This window comes from Melozone crissalis, unplaced genomic scaffold (genome assembly GCF_028551555.1).
Source record: "Melozone crissalis strain CALT ecotype California unplaced genomic scaffold, PUWL_Pcris_2 ptg000016l_1, whole genome shotgun sequence".
Lineage (NCBI taxonomy): Eukaryota > Metazoa > Chordata > Aves > Passeriformes > Passerellidae > Melozone > Melozone crissalis.
Genome location: NW_026535794.1, coordinates 6,895,941 through 6,921,411, shown reverse-complemented (window position 1 = coordinate 6,921,411; position 25,471 = coordinate 6,895,941). Strand labels below are relative to the sequence as shown.

Below are 25,471 nucleotides of genomic sequence, written 5' to 3'. Positions count from 1 at the left end.
TAGTCTCTAATGTCTCTGGCTTCTGGAATCACATTACTTTATAAAAACTTTAATTTTCTTTCTTTAAAAAAAAACTGAAACAAAAACAAAAGCTTTTTTTTGCCACCATGGAATTTATAGCCCCTTAGAGTGGAGAAAAATATTGGAAAGACTTAATGTTTCAAAAGAAGAAAACATAGGAATCCTGACATTTATAGGTTTAAATACCATGACACTTTTAGGGTTGAGCTGGTGATTTTTTGAGGCATTTGAAACCAGCCTTAGTGATGAATGCAGTAGGACCATTTACATTAAAATCACTGTGCAGGACTATTGTTTGTTTAATCCTGGGACATGTCCATGAAAAACCAGGCAGCTAAACCAGAAATTGGCTTCATCCTCAGGGCTGCATTACCCAGGCTCCACATGCACAGCTTTAGGCACAGTTCTTTGACAATTTTGGCTCTTGGTCTGGATTGTGCAATGCTCAAGCAGAGGTGGCTGAGCTGCCTGCGATGCCAATCAATGAATGAGTTAAAATTGGCTTGAGAGACATCTACATCTAATCCAGTATTTTGGTAGCTCTGCTGTGGCCATATCAAGTCCACTTACAACAACACAGCTATTGAAATGCTGGGTTATATTTACATTCAAGAGGGGAATGGTTTGTTGCTGTTGCTGTACCAAACTCAGGGTGTGAGATCCAGCATTTGTGCCAGGGGATCTGAAACACCCTGGGCAGAACAAGGTGTTTGGGAGCACGTTCAGCTTGGCCATGCTCTGCTGTTATGGCCAGCAGAAGCCACAGCTTCCAGAAATGGCAGCTTTCCCTTATGCATGGAGCAGATAAACAGCCTAAGAACCCAAACCTAGATTAATTGCATTGATTTATTAAGGTATAAATGACCCCTGTGAATCTCAGAGGGAATTTTTGTGAGGAACTGTTTGACAAAGTCAGCAACTCAGTTTGGAAATTGCAGAAAACCCACCCTCAGCTTTAGCAGAATGGCTGGGAAGGTTTTTAGGCCTGTTCACAGGAGTGAGGGTGTATCTGGCATCCTCAGCCAGATGGTCCATATTGGAGACAAGGCATGAAGATCCCCTGGGAGGGGGACTGGAGCACAGGGAATGGAAAATAGCAAATGTTATTGAAATGGATTTGTAAGAAAGAAGGTTTCATGGCATTTCAATGAAATTCCCTTGTTTCTGTCTGCAGCACAGACCTCTGCCTTGCAGCCTTGCACTGGTGGGGATGAGTGGGAAGCCCAGGTGCCTCCTGAAGTAAGGTCAAATGAGAATCAGTTTCATTGTCCAAGTGGGATGAAATGTATAGAAGATGGAAAGCCGAGGAGGTCTGAAAGATCCCTAAAGCAAGACTGCTTGCCTTCAGGAAAAAGAAAATAAACAAATTCATGATTAGCCATGATTAGCCACATTTCAGACCAGAATCATCCTATGTGTTACCATCATGATAAGCATGTGCTTTTCCCAGGAATTCCTGTGGCAGGCTCCATTTTGCATGTTATCTGCAAGCTGGCCTCGCACAAAGCCAAATGTTTGAGCAGGTGGGATCTCCATGGAGTTGGAGGGCTCAGCTCAGCAGGCCAGGAGCGGCAGGGCAGCTGAGTCAATGGCAGGGGCTGACCCCAGCAGCCTGCCAGGAACCAGGAACGGCAGCTCCACATTCCAGCTCAGCGGTGGGAACGCTGCCAGCCCTGGCTGCCCAGGAAAAGCCATGAATTAATGCATGTGTCTGCCCAGGAACAGGGATGTGCTGGGGCCTCTCAGGAAGGAAGGGAATGCACTGGTTTGTGCTTCTGTCCCCCGTTCAAAGAGCAACTTTGAACCCTGGGGAGTGTATAAATACTGGGTTTGTAAACTGAGATGTGTAGGTTGTTATTTTGGTCTACATCTCCTTGTGGATAATGCTCTACATATTTGATGTAAATGGTACAATGGGTCTGGCTCCAAAAGAAGTATGTAGCTCAAGGGATAAATTGCAGCATTGTTCTCAGGGGAGTAAGAGATGCTGCTCTGGTTAAGTCTAATGCAAGCTAATTTCTGCAGAGCCCAATGTATTCGACTGCTGATGTCTTGCCTTTGTTGGGTTTTGTTTCACATGATTAATTAACCATACTGCTGCTCCCAAGCACCTGAGACCCCTTTGAAGTTGCAGTTTGATCAATTGATATGTGTTGTGCTACAGGTATAAACAACCTCAGTGCATTAAACTGACACTTTAAGTAGTTCTGCAGCCTGAAAACTTTCCAGAAGTTGTTCTCCCTGCTGAATCATGACTCCATGTTCTAGCAAAATCTCTATCACCAAATGTTGGCTTTGGCCTTTAAAAATGCCTGTTCTAAGCAAATGTGTTATCACTTTTAAAAGACAAAAATTGCATTGCTGCATGTTTAGGGCAGTTGTACTGGCAAATACAACTCTCCAGAGAGAAGAAAACTGCAGCCTGTAAGGGATCTATACAGTGAGTAACAATCTGCTGTGGAAGAGCTTGTTGTGAGGGCTATCTGGTTATTTGTTCTCTGCAAAGTGCTCAGGATTTGTGATGGTGTAGCTGACCGTGACAGTGTTGCAGAGCTGAGTGGACATGTTTGAATTTGATGCCAGTTCCCCTGGGATTTGCAGAAACCTGGCTCTGTACTTTGGGCCATCTGCCCTTCCCCTCCTGTGGCAGGGCCAGCTCACCGGTGGGTGCAGACACCAGGGACAGTGATGGTGTGAGCACATGGTGCTCCTGCCTCCTCTTCCTCAGCAAACCACGGGAGCAGGAGCACTGGGAATGTCCAGGACATTCTATGAGCACCAGGATGCAGGAGGGAAGGAAGAGATTTGTTAACAGAGTCTGGTAATACCCACATGAATACAGAAGGACATAGCAACATCCACATTTTCAGGAATCTTCCCTGTAACCTCCATGAGGAAATGAAATCCCACAAGGACAGCACCTGGCTCCCAGCAAGGTCCCATCCGATTAGTTGTGACGGTGTTCACAGGGCTCTCAGTTTGAGGGAAGAGACAAGGATTTGACTCCATGTTTCAGAAGGCTGATTTATTATTTTATGATATATATTATATTAAATCTATACTAAAAGAATAGAAGAAAGGATGGATGTCATCAGGAGGTTAGCTAAGAATAGAATAATAAGGAATGATAACAAAGGTTTGTGGCTCGGACAGAGAGTCTGACTGTGATTGGCCATTAATTAGAAACAACCACATGAGACTAATCACAGATGCACCTGTTGCATTCCACAGCAGCAGATAATCAATGTTTACATTCTGTTCCTCAGGCCTCTCAGCTTCTCAGGAGGAAAAATCCTAAGGAAAGGATTTTTCATAAAATATATCTGCGACGATTAGTGATGCCATCAAAACCACAAATCTTCTGCCCATGCAATTGCATGATTATTTCCAGCCTTAGTCCTGACTTGAATCCTGCTCCCCTGGTGCTTTAGTCCTTGGCTAAAGGTTTTAGACCTGCCTGAAAGGTTGCTGGGAGAGCCCAGAGCTGAGTAAAGGAAGGATGAAATGGTTGTGAATGACTGTGAATATTGAGGTGTTTCCTGCACCCTTCACTTCCTATATATTGGTGGCAGACAGTTTCCCTGTGTTCATCACACATTTCTCCTTTCTTACTTAAATTAATTGAGATAAATCCCCTGTGTCAGCCAAACTAAAGGGCTCCAAGTGTGAGAGAGGAAACCAGCACAGGGAGGAGGAGGAGGAGAGGAAGGCAGTGAAGGGAAAGGACTGAGCCAGTTTTCCTTGATCACATTGTGGCACGTGGCTGGGAATCACAGGGTCCCTGTCCGTGTGTCCTCCCACCCAGAGCAGCCATCCACATGTCTGTCACACTCTGACACTGGATCTGCAGCAACTGTTGCTTCAGCAGCTGCTGGCATGTACTTATCATCAGGGGTGTTGAAAACAGAGCCAGAGCAAAATGTCATTAAAACTCCAGCTCTGGCCACCAACAGGAGAGAAATGGACAAGTAGCAATGTGGGATGCATGGATGTTTAAGTGCAGGCTTTGGGATATTTTTGTTTGGATTTTGATTGATTTCAGGCAACAACCAAAGGAATGAAACAAAATACAGTTACCAATGTGTTTCTGTTGTTCCTGCATGGATTTATTTCCACCTATTTCTTGCACTCTGCCATGGTACAAAGGTGTGCAGTGGCTGGGAGCCCTGTCACTGCTGGTGGGACACAGGGCTTGGGGAACACGGTCACTGATGGGTGCTGTTGTGTCTCAGCAATGACAGAGTTACATAATTATGTCATTTGGAGATCCTTTTTCCTTTTGCATATTGCTGAGGGCCTCCCACAGACTGGGCCTTGTTTACCTTGGCCATTTCAGTGCAGGGCAGGCTCCGGCTGATACCTGTTTGTTTCTGCAGCTCTCGCCTCCTCCCATGGCCAGCTGTGCCCCCTGCCCAGCTCTGATTATTTTCCTTCACACTAAATAGTTTTGATTCACCATCAGAGCCCTTTATTTTCACTGTGCCTTTGTTTACTGAAATGAAGCAATGCACTCAGAGCCAAGAGCAACAAAAATAATTGCAATTTTGGGGAAACTGTTCCCCCAGCCCCCGAGATTTCAATCTTCCTGCTCTGCCTTCTTGGTACCAGCACACCCAGCTTCCACCTTGACTTGGTTTAAACACACAGCCACTCCTGCTGCTACTGCACATGAGTGGAAGTCAGTGCCTTCTCCAAAAACTGCTTGCTGGTTGCAAAGTTTCAGGTTTGTGCTGGGAAATTACTCTCATACAAACTCCACGACTTTGTGGAGTGGCAGAAGTTGACACAATCTGTGTTTGGAGCAGGGCTGAGCACTCTTTTGGCATCACTGGGGTGGACAGGGCTGAGTCAAATGCTATCACAAATCCCACACTTGGCTCCACATAGTGTGAATGCCTTGGACAGAAGCTCTGCAAGGCCAGGGGCCAGCCATGTGATAGTGCAGAGATCTCAGCTGGCCTGGGCTGGTGTTCAGCTTGTACCAACCACTGACACAGCTGAGCTGTTCTAAACTGGATTCTGTTCAAGTTCTACAGAACTTCTGGGATGCTTCATACTCAATCCTGTATCAAGAAAAAGTGTCACTACCAGCTGCCTTCTCCAAAACAGTGACTGAATTGCTTTTACAGTGGTGAAACTTCAGCAGACTACATCTGTTTAATCTATGCAATAGATAGATTTATATTTTTTTTTTTTAAGAGAAAAAAGGGCTTATTTTGGCCACAGCTTTACAGTGTAATGGAACAAGAGGTGCAAGTGAACTCCTGAGGCCCCTTGTTCTTCCAAGACCCCATAAGGATAAATCTTGGGGAAACTTATGGAGAGCCCTGACCACTATTCTGCACCATCCTGCCCTCTCTTACAAGAAGAACATTGCAAAAATTCCTGATGTTCTTTGCAGTCAATCTGGAAGCTCATGGTTGACAGGAGTTAAGGATCTCAGGCTGTCTCTGTGGTATTATCTATTTTTCTGGAGGTATTGAGAACATACCTCAGAAAAAGCAGGCTCAGGAAAGCAAAGGATGTGGTTTTCTTGGCAAGTGCAGTCTCCTAATCTTATGTTCTCTGAGTCTGGACTTTAAGCACTAGAAACCAGCCCCAGAAACGAGGAACCAGCTAGTTTCTAACCAGTTTTTGCAAGACCTGCTCAGATCATCTGCTGTCAGCCCCCAACCCTCATCTGGGTGGCTCTTTAAGCCAGTTGGTCTTTTACCACCTGACTGATTCATTTGTGTTGAGCAGCAGCAGCAAACTCCCAGCATCACATACATTGTCACCAGTGTTCCATAAACTGGGGTAATATATAGATATTTACTGCTTGCAGAAGTGCCTGAGAACTTGTCCCAGTGTTTGTGGAGGCAGATTCAATCTAACTGGCTCCCTGAGCAGGAGCCCTGGGTGTCTCAGGGGTGTGCAGGCACTGAGATAGCAATGCACTTGTCCCAGAGCTGCCAGGGCTTCGAGGAACAGGTTGCAGCACTTCCATGCTTTAACAACTGAAAGCAACCAGTTTTCCACTGCAATAGTTACTTGTCACAAAGTAAAAACAAATCATAATTTATGTTCAGGAATGAGGTTAAAACAGTGCAGCTTGGGAGGGAGGTGACGAGTGCAGCAGGTTGGTGATGAGACAAAAAGCTAAAAAGCCTTTCCCTGCTAGGTTAAATCCAGCTTCAGTCAGCAGTGACTGAAATCTTTCCTCATCTGACAGTTGTTCCCTTCCCTGTGGCCTTTGCAGTGTTGGCTTTGCTCCCTGACATCTGAGTCAGAGCTTGCATAACCAGCCCCCTGCTCAGGCTGGGGCAGGCTGGCAGGGAGGCATCCGGGATCACTCGTGTCCTGTGAAGAGACCTTCTGCTCCTCACAAGGGCTCAGGCTGAATGGACTTTCCTCCAGTTTTGCAGCCCTGACCCCTGCCTGTTTCCAGCTGTCTCAGTGGGCGGGGTGGTGCTGGTAGGAATCATCTGAAGGGCAGCATTTGAGTGGCTCTGCCAGGGCTGTCGCAGCAGCCTCACCAACTGCTCCATCTGGAGTCACCCCTTCCCCAGGAGATCTGGTCCTGCCCTCAGGTCCCTTCCTCACAGCCTCCTCTGAAGCCCCTCTGCTGTGTGCACAGGTTCTCACAGGATTAAAGCCTTAGCCAGAAGAGCTCACAAGTCTTGTGTGCATTTCCTTTCCTTGACCACTGCAGAGTTACAGGAGACAGCAGGGCAGGCAGGCAGACCTCAGCCCACAGGCTGCCCTCTAATGCAGAGCTTTGTGGTCATCAGAGTGGCCTTCTTAGTGATCCATCTTGGGTGGGAAACACTGGGAGCAGATACTTCAGAGCTGTCTGTCCATGCTTCCTTCTCTGGCAAGTCAGAACTACTCCTGCAATTGCTCCCCTTTTAGTATATTAATATTTATATTGTAGACTTTGTCTGTGTCTCTCCTGCCCAAGGTTTTGGGTACTGTGTTGTCCCTAGTCAGAGAGGCAGCAAACTTCAAGGAAGAGCCTCTGCAAATGTACCTGCTTGGAGATGCACTAAGTTTTATCCTGACGCAAAGGAAACACTACAGTCTGATCACCTTTTGTGATTTTTATGGCTGCTGGCTTTGCCTGGCTTCTGCCGCTTCCAGTGTGCCAGTCCTTTGGGTCTGTGAGCAGGCATGGCTCAGCCTTCCTGAGTCCAGGGATTGAAGTGAAGCTGTAAATCCCCATCACACCTTGGAGTACTAACTTGAGTGGGAAATGGGACAGGGTTGGTGTGTCAGTGTGAACTGCCAGTCAACAGCTGGTGCTGCTGTGCAGGAATGGGATCAAAGTCTCTGGAGACACCTCCAAAGATGAGAACTGGAGTGATGGAGAGGAGCAGAATGAAAGGGCAGGGCTGGATCTGCTGAAATAAATCACATTTGCCACTGAGCCAGGGGAATCTCTGGCATGGAGGTGTCCTGTGCTCTAACAAGCCTGCTGCTGAGGGATCCATTCTCAGCATGCTGAGTCCTTTTGGCTCCTATGTTTTCATTGGCTTTTTAGCAGGATGACAGCTCTGGGGAGTACAAGAAGCCAGGACAGTGACTTTATCATGTGCTGGAGGCTGGAGCAGTGACCTGGGATGGGCTGTGGGGTGAAGCTGGGGGCTGGGGTTGGATGACAGGGAAGGGAAGAATTTCCTGGAGATGCAAACTGCCTGACCAGCCCTTGGAAAAACTTGCTCTGCCAAAGGGCTCTCAGGCTCTGTCCTGCCAGAGGTTGCAGCACCACAGGGCTGGGTGCTGAGAGGAGGAATCAGCTGTAACCTGTTGGGCAGCCAAGCAAAGAAAGCCACCCTGTGCATGCTTTTGGGGGCTGGTCTTGCAGGCACTCTGTTGACTTGTCAAGTGGAGGAGATAGGTCTAAATCAGCCTGCATGTTGAAGGTGGAATTGCAAGAAAAAAGTAAATGTGTGAGGAATTCCTCTAACTTATTCTCATAGCATCAGTCTGTACTGGTCCTGAAATGGAGGGTCAGATATGACATTTTAGCAGGAAACATGGTGGGGAGAGGAGATGGTTGGTCTGAAGAAGAAGGAGGCAGATCAGGAATGAAGAAAGCCTACATGGCTGGGGAGGCACAGGCCAACCTGTGCCCTGTAGTTGGTGCAGAAATATCAGAAATGTTGAGGACAATAGAAACATTTGGCAACAGAGACATGAAATCACACCATTTGTTGGTTGATCCAATGCAATGGACATCACTAAAATATTGAGTTTGAATTTTATTCATGGGCAGGTAAGAAGAATAAGATGATGGAGTTTAACTTGATAGGATCATTGAACATCCCAAGCTGAGTTGTTGTTCATTCCATGTAACTGATATTTATCCAGGTATGAGTTTGAAATTCCCTTTAGGCTTATGTTAACAAAGTAGGGATTAATTTCTGGCTGAACTCCTTAAGTAGGATGGGCCCAAGCATTCATGGCTCTCTTGGGCAGGTAGCAAATGCTTGCTAAGCCTGTTTGGTTTCACAGCTGTGGCAATACCAGCTTCTAAAACTCTGCAGACATATCCTCTGGTAACCCTTGGATAGCATCTTGGAGTACTTCCTGGCTCCATCCTGAAGTTTAAATGTACAGATGTGATACTGCTGCTCCTCAGCCTCAGTTCATGGCTGGGTATCATAACAGCATTTTATTGGTAAGAGTGTGGAGAGTCACAGCAAGAGGACAGGGCTTAATTTGATTTTAATCTTACCCAGTTTCTGTGCTGGGAAAAGAAAATAAGATGGTGACTGATTCTTCATGTATGGGCAGTGGTTGATAAGTACATCCCAGTCCAGGGCTTTGATGTATTTGTGGGTTTGGTGCATGCAAATATATATACAGCTGTCTTTTCTTCTTTTTCCTCCCTTGTGCCTCAAGCAGATCCTAGATGGACAACTCTGTCCCACAGCAGAACTTGGGCTATAATTTCCTGTACACTTCCAGGGGTGAAAGCCAGCAATGCCACTGTACAAAGTGATTCTGCTTTGCTTTGGCCCCTTTCCCACAGCTGCCTACCTGTGCCAAGAGGAGTGTTTGTTCTGCACTGGAAACCAGTCTGGTTTAGAGCTAACCAGAAGGAGGGAGGCCTGAGGTTCTTTGTCATCCACATCACCTTGAGATCTGATTGTGAAAGGTAGAAGAAAGCTGGTGCTGCATGGATCATTTCAAGGGAAGGGGAGGGGAAGTTCTGTGCCAGCTGGTGTCTAGAGAAAGCAGCCATTTACTGCACTGATGTTCTGCTAAAAGCGCCATCCAATACCAGCTAAGGCAATGGAAATTATACAGGCAAGTGGCATAAGGAGCAGGAGCAGTCCCACAGCAATTTATTTTCAATCAAACAAGAGCCATGGAGTCATTAGTTATTTCTTCAGAAGGCTTTGGTAGGTGTGCTAGAGAGCACTGAGTTGTCTCTGCCATGCCATATGTGCACGAAAAGATTAATTCCCAGGTTAGCAAGAGAGGAATTATGATGAGGCACAGGTCTGACTCAGACACAGTGGGAAGAGGCAAATGCCACCGGCTGAAGCAGTGCTTGGACTCTTGCTGAATTTTGAAAAGAGCTAGGAGGAGAGATTTTTCTTTCCTTGTAATAAAAGAAGAAAAGAAGGCTTTAAAAAATTAGTATCAGAAGCAAAGAAATGTCAAATTATGGCTTCTTTCTTTAGCTAAGCTTTCCTGAGGATTTGGAGTACTTTGCAAATATTTAATTACTTGCAGCTCGGTGCCCTTGTAAACGTTGCAGAAAATAAACAAAATTAAACTGTGCTATGAGACTGGCATTCCAGCTGTACCTCTGGTGCTATTACTGGCACGTCTGGAGCCATCCTATTCATTGCAAGAGTGGGAACCTGAGGCTAACATAAACCAGTGAATTAAACAGAGAACACGTCCCAGGGCCTGAGTCCTGAAGTCTCTGCCCTGATAGCCTTATATCCTGCTATTCCCAACCTTGGGAAGCACCACAGAGTGATCACAGCCTTTAGCTGCATGCATAGTACAGTGCACATTCCCCTGGCACCAGCCCTGAAGCTGTCATGCCTACCCTGCAAATAGATGCCCTGCTGGTTTTTGTGTGCATTAATATTCTGTCTCTGGCTGTTACACAGTGAGTGGATGTACTGTGCAGATGAAATCCCCCACAGGGATTTCAGTGGGGCTCTGCAGACTCTGATTTAGACTGTTCTTTTCGTCTACTTGCCCCTCTAATGACATATTTGTAAAGTGTTTGGAGCTTTTTTTCAATTCCACGGGGTGTTGCTCTGCTTTAGTGTGTTACAGAAATAAGGTACGTGGTTAAGGCGCTGTTTTATTGCAAGCAAATCTTTGCCTCAATTACCTCATTTTTTTAAATTTACACTGGATGAACGTATCATAAATCATAGGTGAAGCAACAACCTACCCCATTCTGCAACCCCTCAAGCAGCTGCTTCAAAAAGCTGACGTTTATTGCAGTGATTAAATATGAAATCCCTAAATGTGAAATTAAGCATCACAGCAAGTAATTGCTTCCAAACTTGTCTTTATAGACTGTGCATGCAGCATTCCTCCTCCCACCTTTCCCCCCCAATTTTCCTCCCCTTTTCCCTGCCCTGTCAAAATGCAAACCCTTCAGGACAGAGTTCTGTTTCCCAGTCTGTCCATGAAGAACTTTGCACGCAGCAAAGAAGAAGCAGAGCAGGAGCAGTGGTGATGGTGGCCAGGGAGAGAGGCAGAGAGCAGTTCTAGCAGCCTCTGGCAGAGGGCAGGGTGGTGGAGGGACAGACAGTGCTGGCCACCAAAGTGTCCCTGCGAAAAACGCCAATCACTTGTTTTTAAAATTTTAAAATTTTAATAGCAATAAAATGGTTATAAAACTAGTAATGCAATTAGAGTAATAATAATTTGGACAATTTGATTTAGGACAATATGAGACAATAGAGACAAAGAGTTACAGACGTCCGGGTACCTTTTTCTGGGCATCACGAGCCCGAAAAAGGACCCAGGTTAACAGAGGATTAACCCTTAAAAACATAACCTGTTGCATATTCATACACCTCATACATGATGCACAAATTCCATTCAAACACAGGATTCTGTCTGGTCAGTGTCAGCCTCTTCCTCTGAATCCTAACAGCATCTTTGAGGCAGGAAGAAGTTCATTTCTTCTGATAATGGAGCAATAAATTCTCTTTCTCTGAAAGATTCAGGTGTCCTGTGGCTGCTATCTCGCTGTGAGTCCTTTCTTTAAAAAAAGTATTCTGCATAGCATAGTTTCTATTTTAACATTTTTTATAACCTATGTTTAACACACTACTTAAGATAATTAATACAGCATTAGTTTCTAACATAACACATATAATGTTCATTTTAATATTTGTGAAAAGCCAATCATAAAACACACATTTTTCACAGTCTCCAAAGACGAGCAGCTTGCAGCTTTCTGTAATGGCAGGGGAGCATTTAGCTCAGCTTGGCTCAAAACAGAAGAAAGCCTGTGTAGGACAATAGAGGTTAATGTGGAAAGCGCTGTTGAATGCCCGCCTGAGCAGCCAGCCTCTTTGCTAGAGTAGAAAACAAAAGTTATTTCATTAAGGGCTCTGAACACCAAGTTCCCAGTGAAAGTTTAAGCGCCAGGTGGTGTATTAAGTAAATAAAGGCGTCCCGCTGTAGGCATTGTTCCTCCCAGCAGCCGGCTGTAACCAGCAGCGCCACCGGGGCCATGTGAACCCCTGCCATGTGCTGGGGACAGCACGGATTTGGCTTCAGCAGCTCCCAGCACATCGATAAGGGCCAGCAGCGACACGTGGCTCGCTCGCCTGGTTGGCTTTTGCTCATCACTCATCCGGATCAGAACGCGGGGTTTGCACTGATGCCGTGTGTCTGCAGCGCTGTTTGAATGAAGAGTCTCGTGGTCTCCGAAATAAACACGGGCAGGAGACCTTTCTCCTTTTAAATGCCTTTATTAAAAGTGATCAGCTCGGGTGGGTGTTGTATTGCGCTAAAAAGCTCATTTAGTTGTTGTTTTGCACTGGGTGATTGGAAATTTGTGCTGAGTATGGTATGTCATGTAGATTGTTATTTCCCCTCTCCCATCACATAGTCTTTCCCTCATGCACCCCTGTGCTATATTCCCTGGTTACCCCTCCCCTCACCCCTCTTCAGTGGTATCCCACTGGCTGCGGTCCTCTTTCCTGCCCCCATCCCCTTGGGTATAAAGGTCCCCTGCAGGAATGTCACACTCTCTTTTTCACCTGGAATGTTTCACCTGGAAGTGTCTCCTCCCAAGCCAATGAACAGGACACTGGTCCCCACGTGGAGAAGAGCGCTTCTCATCTTTTACTTTGTTCATGTAAGACCGTGTGGGCCAGAGCACAGAGCTAGCTGGGTTGGACTCATACAACAGCCCGAGATACACAGAATTCTTACAGGTGGGGAGAACCGATGGGTCTGCGCTCACCCCGCTGCTGCTCCCAGGAGTGACTCGGAGGAGGACAAAGAGTGCAGCTGTGTCTGCTGGTGCGTGGGGAGAGCGGGAGTTCCATCCTCACAAGAGCATCAGGAGATCCCCTTTCTTTCTAGTTTAATATTTGACGTCCTCTGTCTAGCCGAACTTCAGGTTAGGGTGAGGAGTAAAAAGGGTCTTAGCAGGTACTAGATTCTGTTCCTCACGTCTAGACACCTCTTTGATTCATCCATTTCATGTTGGCTCATTGTTTTTAGGGGTTTTTGGCTAGATTTGGTGAGGGGTCCCTCCCATTGCATGCTGGTTCTGATGTCATTTGCATGCTAACTCCAAGATCTCCTCCTCTTCACCGTCGGGGCGCCATCCTCCAGGGAGCAGCCGGGTGCCACTTGACCAAAGGGGGAATTCTTAACCAGCAAGGACAGATACCTAACAAAAATGACGGGTGATTGCAATAACAAATAGTTAGAACTCCACCCTGGCAGCAAATGGCCCAACCTGTGAACTCTGCTACCTTATAAAAAAAATGGGAAGCTTTTCTACTCATAACAGTCTCTAGCTGGTCACTGTGACCCCAAGAAACATTAGAAAGTCTCTCTTCCCAGCCTGGCGATCAGTGGTCAAAGAAGGAGTCAGAGCTCTTAATTTCTTGGTCTCAAGGTTGTTTATTGTATCTTATCTATAAAATTCTTTCTCCTGTCCTGCCGAGGTCCGCTCAGCAAGATAGTCAGAGGCACTCTGCCTGCCCCCGGGCAGTGTGATGTCTTTATACTAAAAACTACATATACAATATTTACAATTACTTTCCAATACCTATCACCTATGTTAGACAGTGAGCCTCTACTCTAAACCAATCCCAAAATGCCAACATCACAGCAGAAGATGGAGGCCAAGAAGAAGAAGGAGAAAGGCTGGACATGCCCAGATTCCTCCATTTTGCCCCTTGAACCCCCATTCTAAAAACCCCAAAAAATCCATTTTTCACCCTGTGATAAATTCACTATCATTCTTCTTAAACTTTTGTGGCCTGTAATTCTTCATATAAGGTTGGTAATTGCTTTTTCCAAGGGCTAAATCAAAGGCACAGGGGTCTTGGGCTCTGTGCTAAGGTCTCTGAGCCCCCTGGGCAGGGTCTTGAGTCCTCCAGGGCAGCCAGAGGAATCTCCAGGGCAGCCAGAGGAATTTCCTGGGTTCCCACAGAAGAGGAGCAGTTCGTTTTCATTTCAGTGACTTTTCAGATGGGTGTCACAGCGCTGCTTTTGTTCCAGCCCAGCGGTCGTCCCCAGGCAGCGGCTGTGGGATATCACATCCCATTACCGGCACTCCCGGCTCTGTGTGCAGCAGGAGCCCTTCGGGGGATGGCCTTCCTCAGGGGAGCTGCCTGGCCAAAGTGAAAAGCTGATGTTTAAAAGGGGAACACCTTCCTGGTCCTAAAGTGATTTCAGCATTTATTATAAGACCTAAAGCTCAGGGGGCCCGTGGGCTGAGCGGGAGCGTTCCCTTCGAGGATGCTGCAGCACGGGCACTGGATCTGGAGAGACTTGATACATTGTGTTAGCTCATAAAGCAATAAACACGTGAGATCCAAGATCAGAAATTCTGGTGGGGACCATCCCTCCCAATGGGCTTTTTCTAGTTCTCATTGGCAGCAAGATTCAGATTGGCGCTGGATCTTCTTCCCTTCTTGAGCAGCGATGTTCCTGCTGTTCCAGGCGCAGCGGCACAGATTCTCTGGGTCAGATGCTCCCTTTTTATACTGCTTTTTGTTCCTTTGGATTGGCTTATGTTGGGATCCTTCATTTGCATGAAGGTTTAAGGCCCTTGATTATTACAGTTCTGTCCAGGCTGGCTCTTTGTGGGGAGGGATGCACTTTCCTTGGGTGTAATACAGTACGTGGGGTACCATGTTTCTTATAACTACCTGTCACAGACACATTTTATGAAAAATCCTTTCCTTGAGATTTTTTCTCCCGAGAAGCTAAGAAGCCTCAAGAACAAAATGTAAACAATGACTATCTGCTGCTGTGGAATGCAACAAGTAGATCTGGGATTGGTCTCACAGAGCTGTTTCTAATTAATGGCCAATCACAGTCAGCTGGCTCGGACTCTCTGTCCAAGCCACAAGCCTTTGTTGTTCATTCCTTTTCTATTCTTAGCCAGCCTTCTGGTGAAATCCTTTCTTCTATTTTTTTAGTATAGTTTTAATATAATATATATCATAAAAGAATACATCAAACCTTCTGAAACATAAAGTCAAATCCTCATCTCTTCCCTCATTCTAAGACCCCTGCGAACACCATCACAACTACCCTTTTAACCCCTTTTACAATATAATTACCAAACGTTTTACATGCTTGACAATTATCAAGTATTTTACAACAGTTTCTAACCTATTTTTAACCACTGATACCTGCAAACTTCTTGTGCACGGGAGGGTGAAGCATTCTTTGCTCATGTGTGTGTTTCTCGTGGAGATTTCTACCCAAACCTCCTTGTCCTGGTGTTGGAACCCAGGGCACAGGGAGTATTTCTCTGCCTGTCCTGGGAAGTCCTGATCCCCAGGGGAACGCTGCTTTTAACCTTTGTCAATGGAGAAAGCGTCCAAGACTTTGGGATGACCTGGAATCTATGAGTGTGCGAAATAGATAGCAGTATGGTTTATCACAGGGTGAAAAACTTAGAGTTTTGGGGTTTTAGTATGGAGGTAGATAGGAGACAAGATGGAGGACGTTGGCTACATGTAGAGGGATAGAAAATAAGTAAATGAAAGTAGTATAGAAAGTAATCTTACCCCCTAAAGAGTTGCAGCTGAGCCAATTATTAGAGATTGGGAACAGGCCTGATTTTAACAGGCCACACCTGTAGCCAATAAAGAAGAGTGTTATAAAAGAGTGGATTGGGTGGTTGAGGGGCACTGGAGTCAGTTGGCTGCTGTGAGGAAGAGTCAGTGCCTGGAGGAGCTGCCTACAAAAAACATCAAGGAGTTATGAAACTCTAGCAATATGGGACCCTTGCACTATAACGACAACAAGTATAGTCTGATCTCGTTCTTCATCTACTCCATTTTCTGCAGTGTTGGTGGCACAGAGTGATTGGTTAGAAAGAACTGTAATACAGATGTCGCATGGAGAGACAAATAATTAGTATTGGTAGAAAGGCAGAAATAAATGAAGAATTAATTGGACAAAAAAGCTTTAAAAGACCTTGAATCTGTGTGTCTTGTGACTTTTGGTGCCTTCTCTTTGTATGCTGAGTCTGAGATGTAGATGGCATGCTGAACTTCTGATAAGAGAAAAATAACCTGAAGACTGAAAAAAAACCAGAAGTCCCATCTATCCCTCATTCCTGGCACAGAGCTTTTTAGAGGTCTCCCCATCAGGGGGATCCACGAGGGAGGTTTCCACATCCTGGTTCTAGAGGATGTTCCCCCATCAGGCTGTTAGCTGCTGAGGACCTCTGTTAGTACTTTTCTCCTCTCACTGGCACTTGTGCTGGCAAGGTACACGTTGTCTGTGTTTGTGACTCTGGCTTGGCCACAGCCATCTGGTGTCTGGCGAAGTCTTGGTGCTACTGAGTCTCTCAGTGTAATTAACGTGCCGAGTTAATTATTCGTGCCAGCCCAGGCACTTATTCAGTGACTACCTCAACCATTACCAGGACCTCTTCATTCATCACCTGTCAGGCTGTGAGCAGCAGTGGAATGTGCATTTGGCCGTCTCAAAAAACAGCCATTCTTTGCCATGGAGCTTGTGAGTGATCCCCCTTTTTTTGCTCTGAATTATTTGGCCGTGGTCTTTTCTCCAGTATTTGCAAGACAAAGGAGAAGCATTGGCAGAAAATTTGTAGTTAGAAGCCAGGCTGGCTGGAATCTTGCTGCCAATGAGAACTAGAAAAAGCCCATTGGGAGGGATGATCCCGACCAGGATTTCTGATTTTGGATCTCATGTGTTTATTGCTTTATGAGCTAACATAATGTGTCAAGTCTCTCCAGATTTGACAAGTACATTTAACAAATATAAGATAACCAAGGTGTGGTTCTGGGTAAGGTGGAAGATCCTCTGTCTAATCATCATTGCAGGAGAGATCTTCAGTGAACTCCTTTAAGGGTACAGCATCATCTTTTTTAAAGGATACAGTCAAGAGTTTCTCCTGATCAGCCTTTCCTCATAAAGGGGCCTTGTGATCTTCAGAAAGAGGAACAATTCTCAAAACTTTGCTAATTAAACTCTTCAGCTCCTGATTTTCTCAGTTTTAGGAGGAAAAGGTGTTACATTGCAGATTCCACAGATACAACTGTGGTTTTGGCGCATAAATAGACCACTAGTGGAGTAGAACAGGGTGAATTCTGGATACCAGTGGGGTTTTGAATTTGGTTTTATAAAGTGAAGCAGCATCTGAAGCAAAAGCTGGAGCTTTCAGGGTCAGATATTTTTGTGGCAGAGACCACTTATGAAGTGGGTTCCTTTACTATGTTCAAACTACTATAAATAATTTCAAAACTACTATAAATAATTTTGATTTTTTTTTTAAAGTTACAAAATTATACATTTTCCTGTGAAACTTTCAGACAGCATATGATATTTTAATTACTTAAGAAGTGTATTTTTCTCTTCCTCTGATTCATGAAAGCATCAGAAATGTGTTTTTGGAAACAAGTAAGCTTCCCATTGAGTGGTGTACCTGCTACATGGAAGGCCACGGAGCCATTTCAGTAAGATTGAAATAAAAGCCTTTGCTAATGCAGCTGGGATTGATGCTGCTCAGCTGGAACCAGGGAGCTTGGAAGGGCTGGAAGGCCTGACCATTGTAGGAATGATGCAGTGTCAATCACAGATAAAGGCTATAGGGTTCCAGGATAGGACCAGGAAATTCTTATATGGTGGGAAGCACTTGAACTGGTGTGTGAGTGACAATGTTAGATAAAATAGGAAATTTCCTGGGCAGCATCCATGCTATTTTTTGGTACAGTAACTCTTCAGATTTACTCTTCAGACTTCATTTATTATTTTTTTAAAACTAACGGGTGTTTTACAACATTTAGTGCCAATGTCATCAGTACTGTTTGGATGGAATCAGGCAGTAACCATTTACCTGCTGATGGGTTCAGGGCTTTACTGCCATTAAGTGGCATTAAACCTCATTTCACATCATTTGCATTGATTTGCTTATGTGTCAGAATTAACATAGTATTGTGTCTGAAGAGTGAATCAGCTTAATGAACCAGCAGCTCAGCTCAGATTCACTTGTGCTGCAGGGTACTTAAAATTCAGCAGTCACAGCCTGCAGCCTTCTCTGTTTCACTGCCAGCTGAGAATGCAAATGAAAGGACAGTGCTGTCCTGGGAAAGAGTCAAGACAAAAAGTGTCACAGGGAGACATTGCAAATGGAAATTCTTTTTGGGTTTTTTCTTGGGGTTTTTTTGTTTGGGTTTTTTTGTTTGGTTTGTGGTTTTTTGGGTTGTTTTGTTTTTTTGGGTTTTTTTGGGTTTTTTTTGTTGTTGGTTGAGGGGTTTTTTGTTTTGTTTTTTGGTGGGGATTTTTTGTGGGTTTTTGGGAATTTTTGTTGGTTTGTTTGTTTGTTTTTTCCTGAGAAGTTTCACTCTAAATGGTAAATGAATATGTCCCTATATATAAACTTCAGAAACTGTTTTAGCCACAGCTTTAAGTATTAGCAGTGTTATGGTTTGTTTGATCAGGTACAGGATGAGAGAATACTGAAGTGTTATTCATAGGGAAAGTGCAAAGAGTGATTTCATTTTCATGGCCAGGAACTCTCTCCAGTTTCAGCAACTTAAGTACACAAATGTAAAAGTAAAATTTTGAGGGCAGGCTGCTGGCTCCATCCTTAGGGCCCTCAATGGGGAGTGTGACTCTGTCACTGTCCCCTGAAGCCAAACCTCTGTAAGGGAGTGTTAGCACATCCCTGAAATCCCTTCCAGCATCCTATGGGGGCAGGTGGCTCCAAGGGTTCATGGGGCAGCAGCTGTTTTTCTTTCTGGAAAAGGGCTGATGAAAAGGGAGGCTTTGGCAGGAATCACTGGGCTGTGAGCATCCTGCCTCCCAGAAACCACCAGATGCATCCTGCCAGGTCAGGCATGAAATGCAGGTGACAGAACTCATTGTGGGTGTCACCCTGGGAATGTAGGAAATGGAGGAGGGCATCCACCCTTCTTCCCTTGGGATTACACAGATGACAAGGCAGCACTTCATCCTCTCCTGTTCTGTAGCACTGGAGGGCTGGTTTTGATCAGAGTGCCCAAGTACGTGGCTGAAAAACAAAATGCTGTGCAAAATAAGGGTTTTATTTAAGAGAAATTGTTGTAAATACCTAGAGAAACAAGTGCAAGGAGCAACATTGGTTTTGTATGTGCTCAGCTCGATACCAGCCAGCCCTGGGTGTGACTTGAGCCAAATTGTGGTCACTGCCACTCCAGCAGCACTTCCTTGGGGCTTTTGCACCCAACCCATGATGTGTGGCTTGATCCCAGCTGAAGCTGCTCAAATAGGGGCAGAAAACTCAGTACTGGGCCATCCCTGTGTGCTGTCCCTGTCACAGGGGGAGGGCAGCTGGAGACAGCCCCATTCTGCTCCAAGGCTGCCATCTAGTTCTGCAGGGATCTCACATACACATCCCATGTGAAGTTGTAATATGAAAGTTGTTTTGAACCACATATTCCTGTGAATCTCATGAATATTCTTATTCATATGCATAATCAGTTATGCAAATGTTAGTACTTATGATTCACCAGTTTGGAGACCACAGAGTTACCCTCTGTATTTGCTCTTGTTTTGTCCTGAGAAAGGTAATGTGAGAATGAGTCAGAACACAGCAAAACTCTCAGGCTGTTTCAGAACTGGATGGGGTTAATCAATAGGAAATATAGAATCATTGAATCATCAAATGTTGGGTTGGAAGAGACCTTAAAGATCATCCAGTTCCAACCCCAAAGGACAAGCCTTTTTGTTAGCCAGAGACACAGCCACCGCTCTGCTAGACCCTTTTCTCTCTTTCTAATTTTCTTCTAAAATTCTTTTCTGCTATAAAAAAGGGACAGCTCTTTATTTTCATAACATGAAAACAACACATTTTCTTCATATTTTTACCAGAACTAGCAGGGTTTTCAGCCAGTGTCAAAGTTTGTTTCTCCCCCCAAATCCTACATACACACTGAATTGTTTCAGCTTCGTTATAGAAGAATCCTGAATTGTTGTCTGGTTTTCCCTGCCCAGTTGTTTTAAGTACATTCTCCCAAACAAGATGGTTTTAGCCATGGGATGGAGTTGTATCTTGTCTCTTCACTGGATTCCTTCTGCTGTAGTAGAGCAGGCACCCACTGCAGGTACAGATAATATATTTACACCAGTGCTGCTGTTTAGTTGTCAGGCCAATAGGACTAAAGTCAATACAAAGTCCTGTTACTCCTGAACTGATTTGCTCTGGAGATATATTACAGATTTTCATTCTTTGATGTGGAAGGCTTTTATAAAGCTGTTTTCATAGGGTTTAGGGTGTTAGGCTGTATCACAGCAGCCAAAACATTTTCTTGCAATATTTGTAAAAAATTTAGCATTTCCTATGTGATTATGACTTCAATATCAGTATTGTACAAATGTAAATAACATAGATACCCCCAATAATACTCTGAGGTAAGCTTATAAAAGATTGAAAAGCCTAATTACATTAATTTTATCAAGTACCCTGCAAAATAATTATATTTTTCCCTCCAACCCTGTGCAGAAACTGAGTCACAGACAAATTGAATCTCAGATGTATTAGGGCATGCCTCACAGCGAGTACTTCATGTTTGAAGTGCCTGGTTGAAACAAACAGTTCTAAGGCTCAGAGTGCTGGAGTCACAGATGCTCCTCATCCATAAAAACTCATGCCAAGCATCCAAGGCTGGCATCCAAGAGGAGATTCACCACCAGTGAATGTTCTTGTAAGATGGAAACCAGGCTGTCTGTCCTGCCTGGGCTGTGACATGTCTGTGATGAGGTGACAGGAGTTTTCACAGGATGTAGGAGGTGTTGCTTCCATGGTCCCCTTTGATCCACGTGTCCCTGTGTCCTACAGATGTCCTCTGCTCTTGGCAGCCTTGCTGGGCTGCTGAGTGTGTGGTTTCTGTATGTCTGGTAAAAGCTCTTCTGGCAGAGCCTCTTGGAACTGGAAATGGTTCTTGTGGACTTGCAGAATACATTAGCACTCAATGAACCCATCCCAGCAGCAAGGCTTTAAGATCTAATGGTGTTTTTCTCCCTTTTAGTGGTTTTCCATTTGCATCGATTGCAGCTATCTCAGCTCCCAGTCTGAGCACTCAGGGAACATTTGTTCCATAAAAACACAGAGGAGCATCTTCCCCAGATTATTTAAATTTGTCTGCAAGCAAAACCTGAGCAGGCAACTTAGGTGTCCTTTGAGTCCTTAGGGAAGTGGAGCACACTGTCCAGTGCCCTGAAATGAGCAGGGCTTGAGGACATTCAGAATGCCAGGCTGGTGACTCCTGCCTCACTCTGTGCCATGTCACATCTGCCAACATCTGTATCTGCCAACATCTGTGCCTGCCTCCAACCCCAGTCCCCTCTGAGGTATTGCTGCTTAACTGGCAGAGCTGCAGGGCTCCTTAAAAATCAAATTAAATGGAAGTCCAGCTGCAAGCTTGGAAAAGGACCAAAGATAGGGACTGAGTAGGGGGTCCTTTCTCATTCCAACAAAGCTAAAGTTTATCAGTGAGAATTAAGGTTTTCTTTGAAAGAAATAAATACAGCATTCTGTACCACTAAACCCACTATTAGTAAAATATATTAGAGCCTAATTATTTTGCAGGTTTCCTGTTGAGTGACTCTATTATTATAGAGTTAAGTCTCTTATTATGTAAAAGCCATCAAGAAAAGTTGTTTTCAAAGAAGAATAATAGGTAAAGAACAGTTACACATATTGCATGTTAATTCCTTTAAACACAGAATATGCCAGCTCTTCCCCAGCTATGTCAGGAGTAATAATTTCTTCAAGTAATAGATTCCTCCCTGAGTTGTTGGATGTCCAGTGTTCCAAGGCTGGGAACTTAGGAAAAAACCTCTGGTGCAATAATCTCTGGTGGAGCCCTGAAAGCTCCCACCAAGGAGCCAGATTTACCATGAAAATGCAACATTGTGTTCCCAAACACTCCTTTGAGTGGCCTGGGCTTTTATGCTCGTTAATCTGCTCTCTTTTGATGGGCTTGAGTCCCTTTTGGATTAATTGATCATCTATATAAATCTATGGGAGCCCAAGAAATGAGCCAAATTCAGAGATCTTACAGCCCTCTTAAAAATACACATCCCAGTTCAGCCTCATGGTTTTTATGATCTAATTCTGTCCTGATTTATGCTGGAACCACCCTTGGTTTGCTGATGTACATGGAACCAGAAACACAGGTGTTGGAACCTGAATTTTCTGACTGGTGGTGGATGTCTGCTGGTTCTTAAATGGGTGATAAACACAGTTTAAATCTGTTTGTTCCCAATTCAGAGCTGCCCTAGGAACATAACCAAAAATACAGCTGGGGTACATACACGTGTCAAATAAAAACAGGGTGCTCACAAGGGCAATTATCTGCTGCTGACACTGATTTTTGGCAAAAGATATGATCAATCTTTCTCCTCAAAGGCAGCTGAAAACAATTTTAGTTTGTACAAAGGCTGTACAAGAGCTTTACAGAAAGCAAACTGTGGCTCAGGAGAAATGTGCTCCGTTTCCTTTTTGTCTCTGCTCCTAATTGTATTTCTGCTGCTGGCTGAGATACTGTTAAAATAATGAAAAAGTAGAAAAAGCAGCCATTACAGGTTTTGAGCCATGTGCCATGAGATAAAGGTAATCCTGAGACTCACAGGAGTATTAAAATGACAACAATAAAGTAATACCCATGCTGAGTGTCATTTTAGAAATAAGCAACCAGACAGGAGGGTGATACCAGACAAACCTCCAGCACTCCCATCCAGCCACTGGGCCTCCCTGAAAGTTCAAACCAGCCTAAAAGAGTTTAATGGCAAGGCACAGATTCCCTTTCACAAACAAGGAGGTGAGATCCCTACTTTTAGTTTGGGGAAATGTGTTGGAAAATACAGAATTTCTGTAAAGCTGAGATCTCCATCTGCTTTTCACCTGAGCTGATCTTTGGGCATTTTTGTTGTTCACAGCCTCTGGCCTCTCCTCTTCTCCATCTACCCCAACACAAGTGACCAAGCAGCCCACGTTCCCTCTGGAATCCTACAAGCATGAGCCTGAGAGACCAGAAACAAGAATTCACTGTTCCTCACCTCCAGACACGGGGCAGAGGTTTTCTCTGCCTCCATCACAAAGTGCAGCCAAGCCTCCCATCATGACACCAGCTCCCTGTGCTACCTCAAAACCTGTGAGTAAAGCTTGTGTCCAGTTTTCCAGTGGGAAATATGTGTGCACTGTGCCTTGTGTTACAGCTGCTGGGCTGCAGTGTGGCTGTCCATTCTGTGGGACAGAATGGGAACAAGGATTTTTACCTCAGTTTAATTCAGAGTTTGGCTGAGAGGGCACTGGGAATCCAGAGGAGGTGTCTTCCTTCTGATTTATCCAAATAGTAACTAATCTTTGCACTGCCTTCAAAGTGAGTTTTGCAATGGCTTCAGATCCCAGGATACACTGCTGAGACGCCATCCAAGAGGTGGATAAAATTTTATTTAGGATTTTCTTTCATCTCCCTTAAGAAGAGCTGATGAGAGAGTTAGCAGCCAAAGAGAGCATATAAAAAAGAAATTCCCAGTCTGAGCTGCAGGGGCTCTGAGTCCCTGCTGCCTCTGGAGTCTGAGATCACTGGGACAGCTGGGGACTAATAGCACTCATTGCTATCACGCCTCCTGCCCCAGCCCAGAGAGTAGAAAAGGAAGGGCAACACTACCAGGGCATTCATCCAGCCTCCCACCTGGCAAAGGTGTCTTCATTAGAGTGGTTTCTGCAGTTCCTGGTAGTGCATGAACCCAGCAGTTCCTGGGAGCACATGAACTCCAGCCTCTGAGATGCCCCAGTACTGCACAGCTCTGTGCCTCCTCCCTCTCCCTTGGCCAGCCTGAGCCTCAGGGGCTTCACTCTCCTTTTCTTTCTCCTCTGCCTTTTTGCCCTTCTCCTTTTGTGTTAATTCCTTTGCATTACCTGTATCTTTCCATTCCTCTGACTCATGCAACCAGCAGACTGATCTGTCACCAGAGTAAACCTCCCTGTATCTGTCTTGCCCAGCTTTTCTTCCCTTTTTCCCCCTCCAAAATATAAAATCTTCAACATTTTTTGTATCTAGAAACCTAGAACTGTAAAGGGCATACAGGTTCATGAGGTCAGTTGCTCTGTTGAACAGCCATGAGTCCTGTTTCATTCCAGTTCTCAGTAATTTATTTAAAAGCAGGAAGTTTCCTCCCACTCACCCATGGGAATGCTGCTCCAGGACCTGAACACAGCAACCCCAAAGCCCTTTTGCCTTTGTGTGAGGTACCTCCAGCAGCAGCAGCTCTTGTGGTGCTGAAAGCATTTGGGTCCTGCAGCAGAGTTCATCTGCAGCTTTCAAGTCATTCACACACATCCCACAAAACACCTGCCCTATTTTGGGGGGCCCTTCTGTAAAGACCAGGAAATCCCCGATTTTCAACATAATTTTTTTCATGGACAGGTTATAAATATTTGCTTTTATAATTAATGGCCTTTTTCATTCATTGTTTGCTACATCCTGTTGTACTAGTAGCCAACCTTTGTTTTTTCAGATCAAGCAAGCCAAACTCTCCTTACAAATTAGAGACTTTCTGTTTTTCTGCTATGCAAAAGTAAATAATTAGAGTATTAAATAAAATAACTCCTACATTTGGGAACTCCAGCAGTAACTTTTCTGCAGCCAGCTCACTGCCTTTCCATGTCAGTATATTCTTGGGATGCAGAAATTATTAAACCCAAAGGTTTGTAGGATACAAAAATATTTTGGATAGGTTTTAGTCAATCACTCATGTTATTTGCATATGAATGTGTTCATCTGTGTTATGCATCTACAGAAGAGTCTTTTGTACCTGTTAGAATAGAAATGAGGAAACAGCATAATCTTAGCACATTCCACTGACTGAAAGACTGAAAAGTTTGTTTTGTTTTTGATTATTTGCTGATTCAGACAACATGAAGCTGAGCAGAAGATGCCAGAATAAAGAAACAGAATTCTCAGCAGGTTTTTATGAACAGTTGTGGTTGTATATATGTACAAGAGAGAGTCTGGGGAGTAACTCAGAGTGCTGGACTCAGTTCCCTCCTGCTCAGAAGACACAGAAATGTGTGGGATGTGTAGCACCTGATTGTCTGGTACCCTCTGTACTTGTTTGTGTCTGAGAGCAGTGAGTGTGCAGGGCTGCCAGTGAATCGTTGGGGGTTTGGTTTATTTGGCAATAAATGTCAGCAGCCACAGAGCAGTGAGGAGCAAAGCTCTGCATGTTTAATTTTCAACTGAGACTGAAAAGAGAGATTAGATTTGCCATTCTCTTCTAGGAGAAACTGTTAGAGAGAAAAGCTCAGTTCCTGCAGAAGGACATGAATCTGATGAGCGTTCTCTCAGCACTGTCATGTATTTTGATCCCTGCAAATTATTGACCCAACATTCCTCTGCAAATACAACAGCACTATACAAACATTCTTGAGTACTGTATTTCAAACATTTCATTTATTCTCAGCTGTGTGTTAATAAATACATCATTTCACAATCATGTGCCATAAACAGATCTGTAAGAGGAAAACTCAATTTCTTTACTTACATCACTATTTGGTGGCAGAACAATTTCAGTTATTTTTGAAACACTATAAATTTTATGATAAAGGGTTTCATAATGGCCATGCTGTTAGGTGATCAGTTCAATGATATGGAATCTTCTATGCTGACATCTGGAATGAGAATTGACTCTTATCTACAGGGTTCTGTCAACTTAAATCTCATTTACTTATTACATTGCTTAACTGATAATGATAATGTGT

General features: G+C 44.5%; 1 protein-coding gene across 4 annotated transcripts in view; it reads left to right on the top strand.

Moving 5' to 3' along the window:
- PRKAG2 (protein kinase AMP-activated non-catalytic subunit gamma 2) overlaps positions 1 to 25,471 on the top strand; it is a 222,932-nt gene that overhangs the window by 131,223 nt on the left and 66,238 nt on the right. For all 4 annotated transcript variants that reach the window (XM_054274314.1, XM_054274315.1, XM_054274317.1 and 1 more), the window contains one exon: positions 22,645 to 22,859. In XM_054274314.1, coding sequence (XP_054130289.1) covers positions 22,645 to 22,859 — 215 coding nt within the window. The remainder of the gene's footprint in view (positions 1 to 22,644; positions 22,860 to 25,471) is intronic.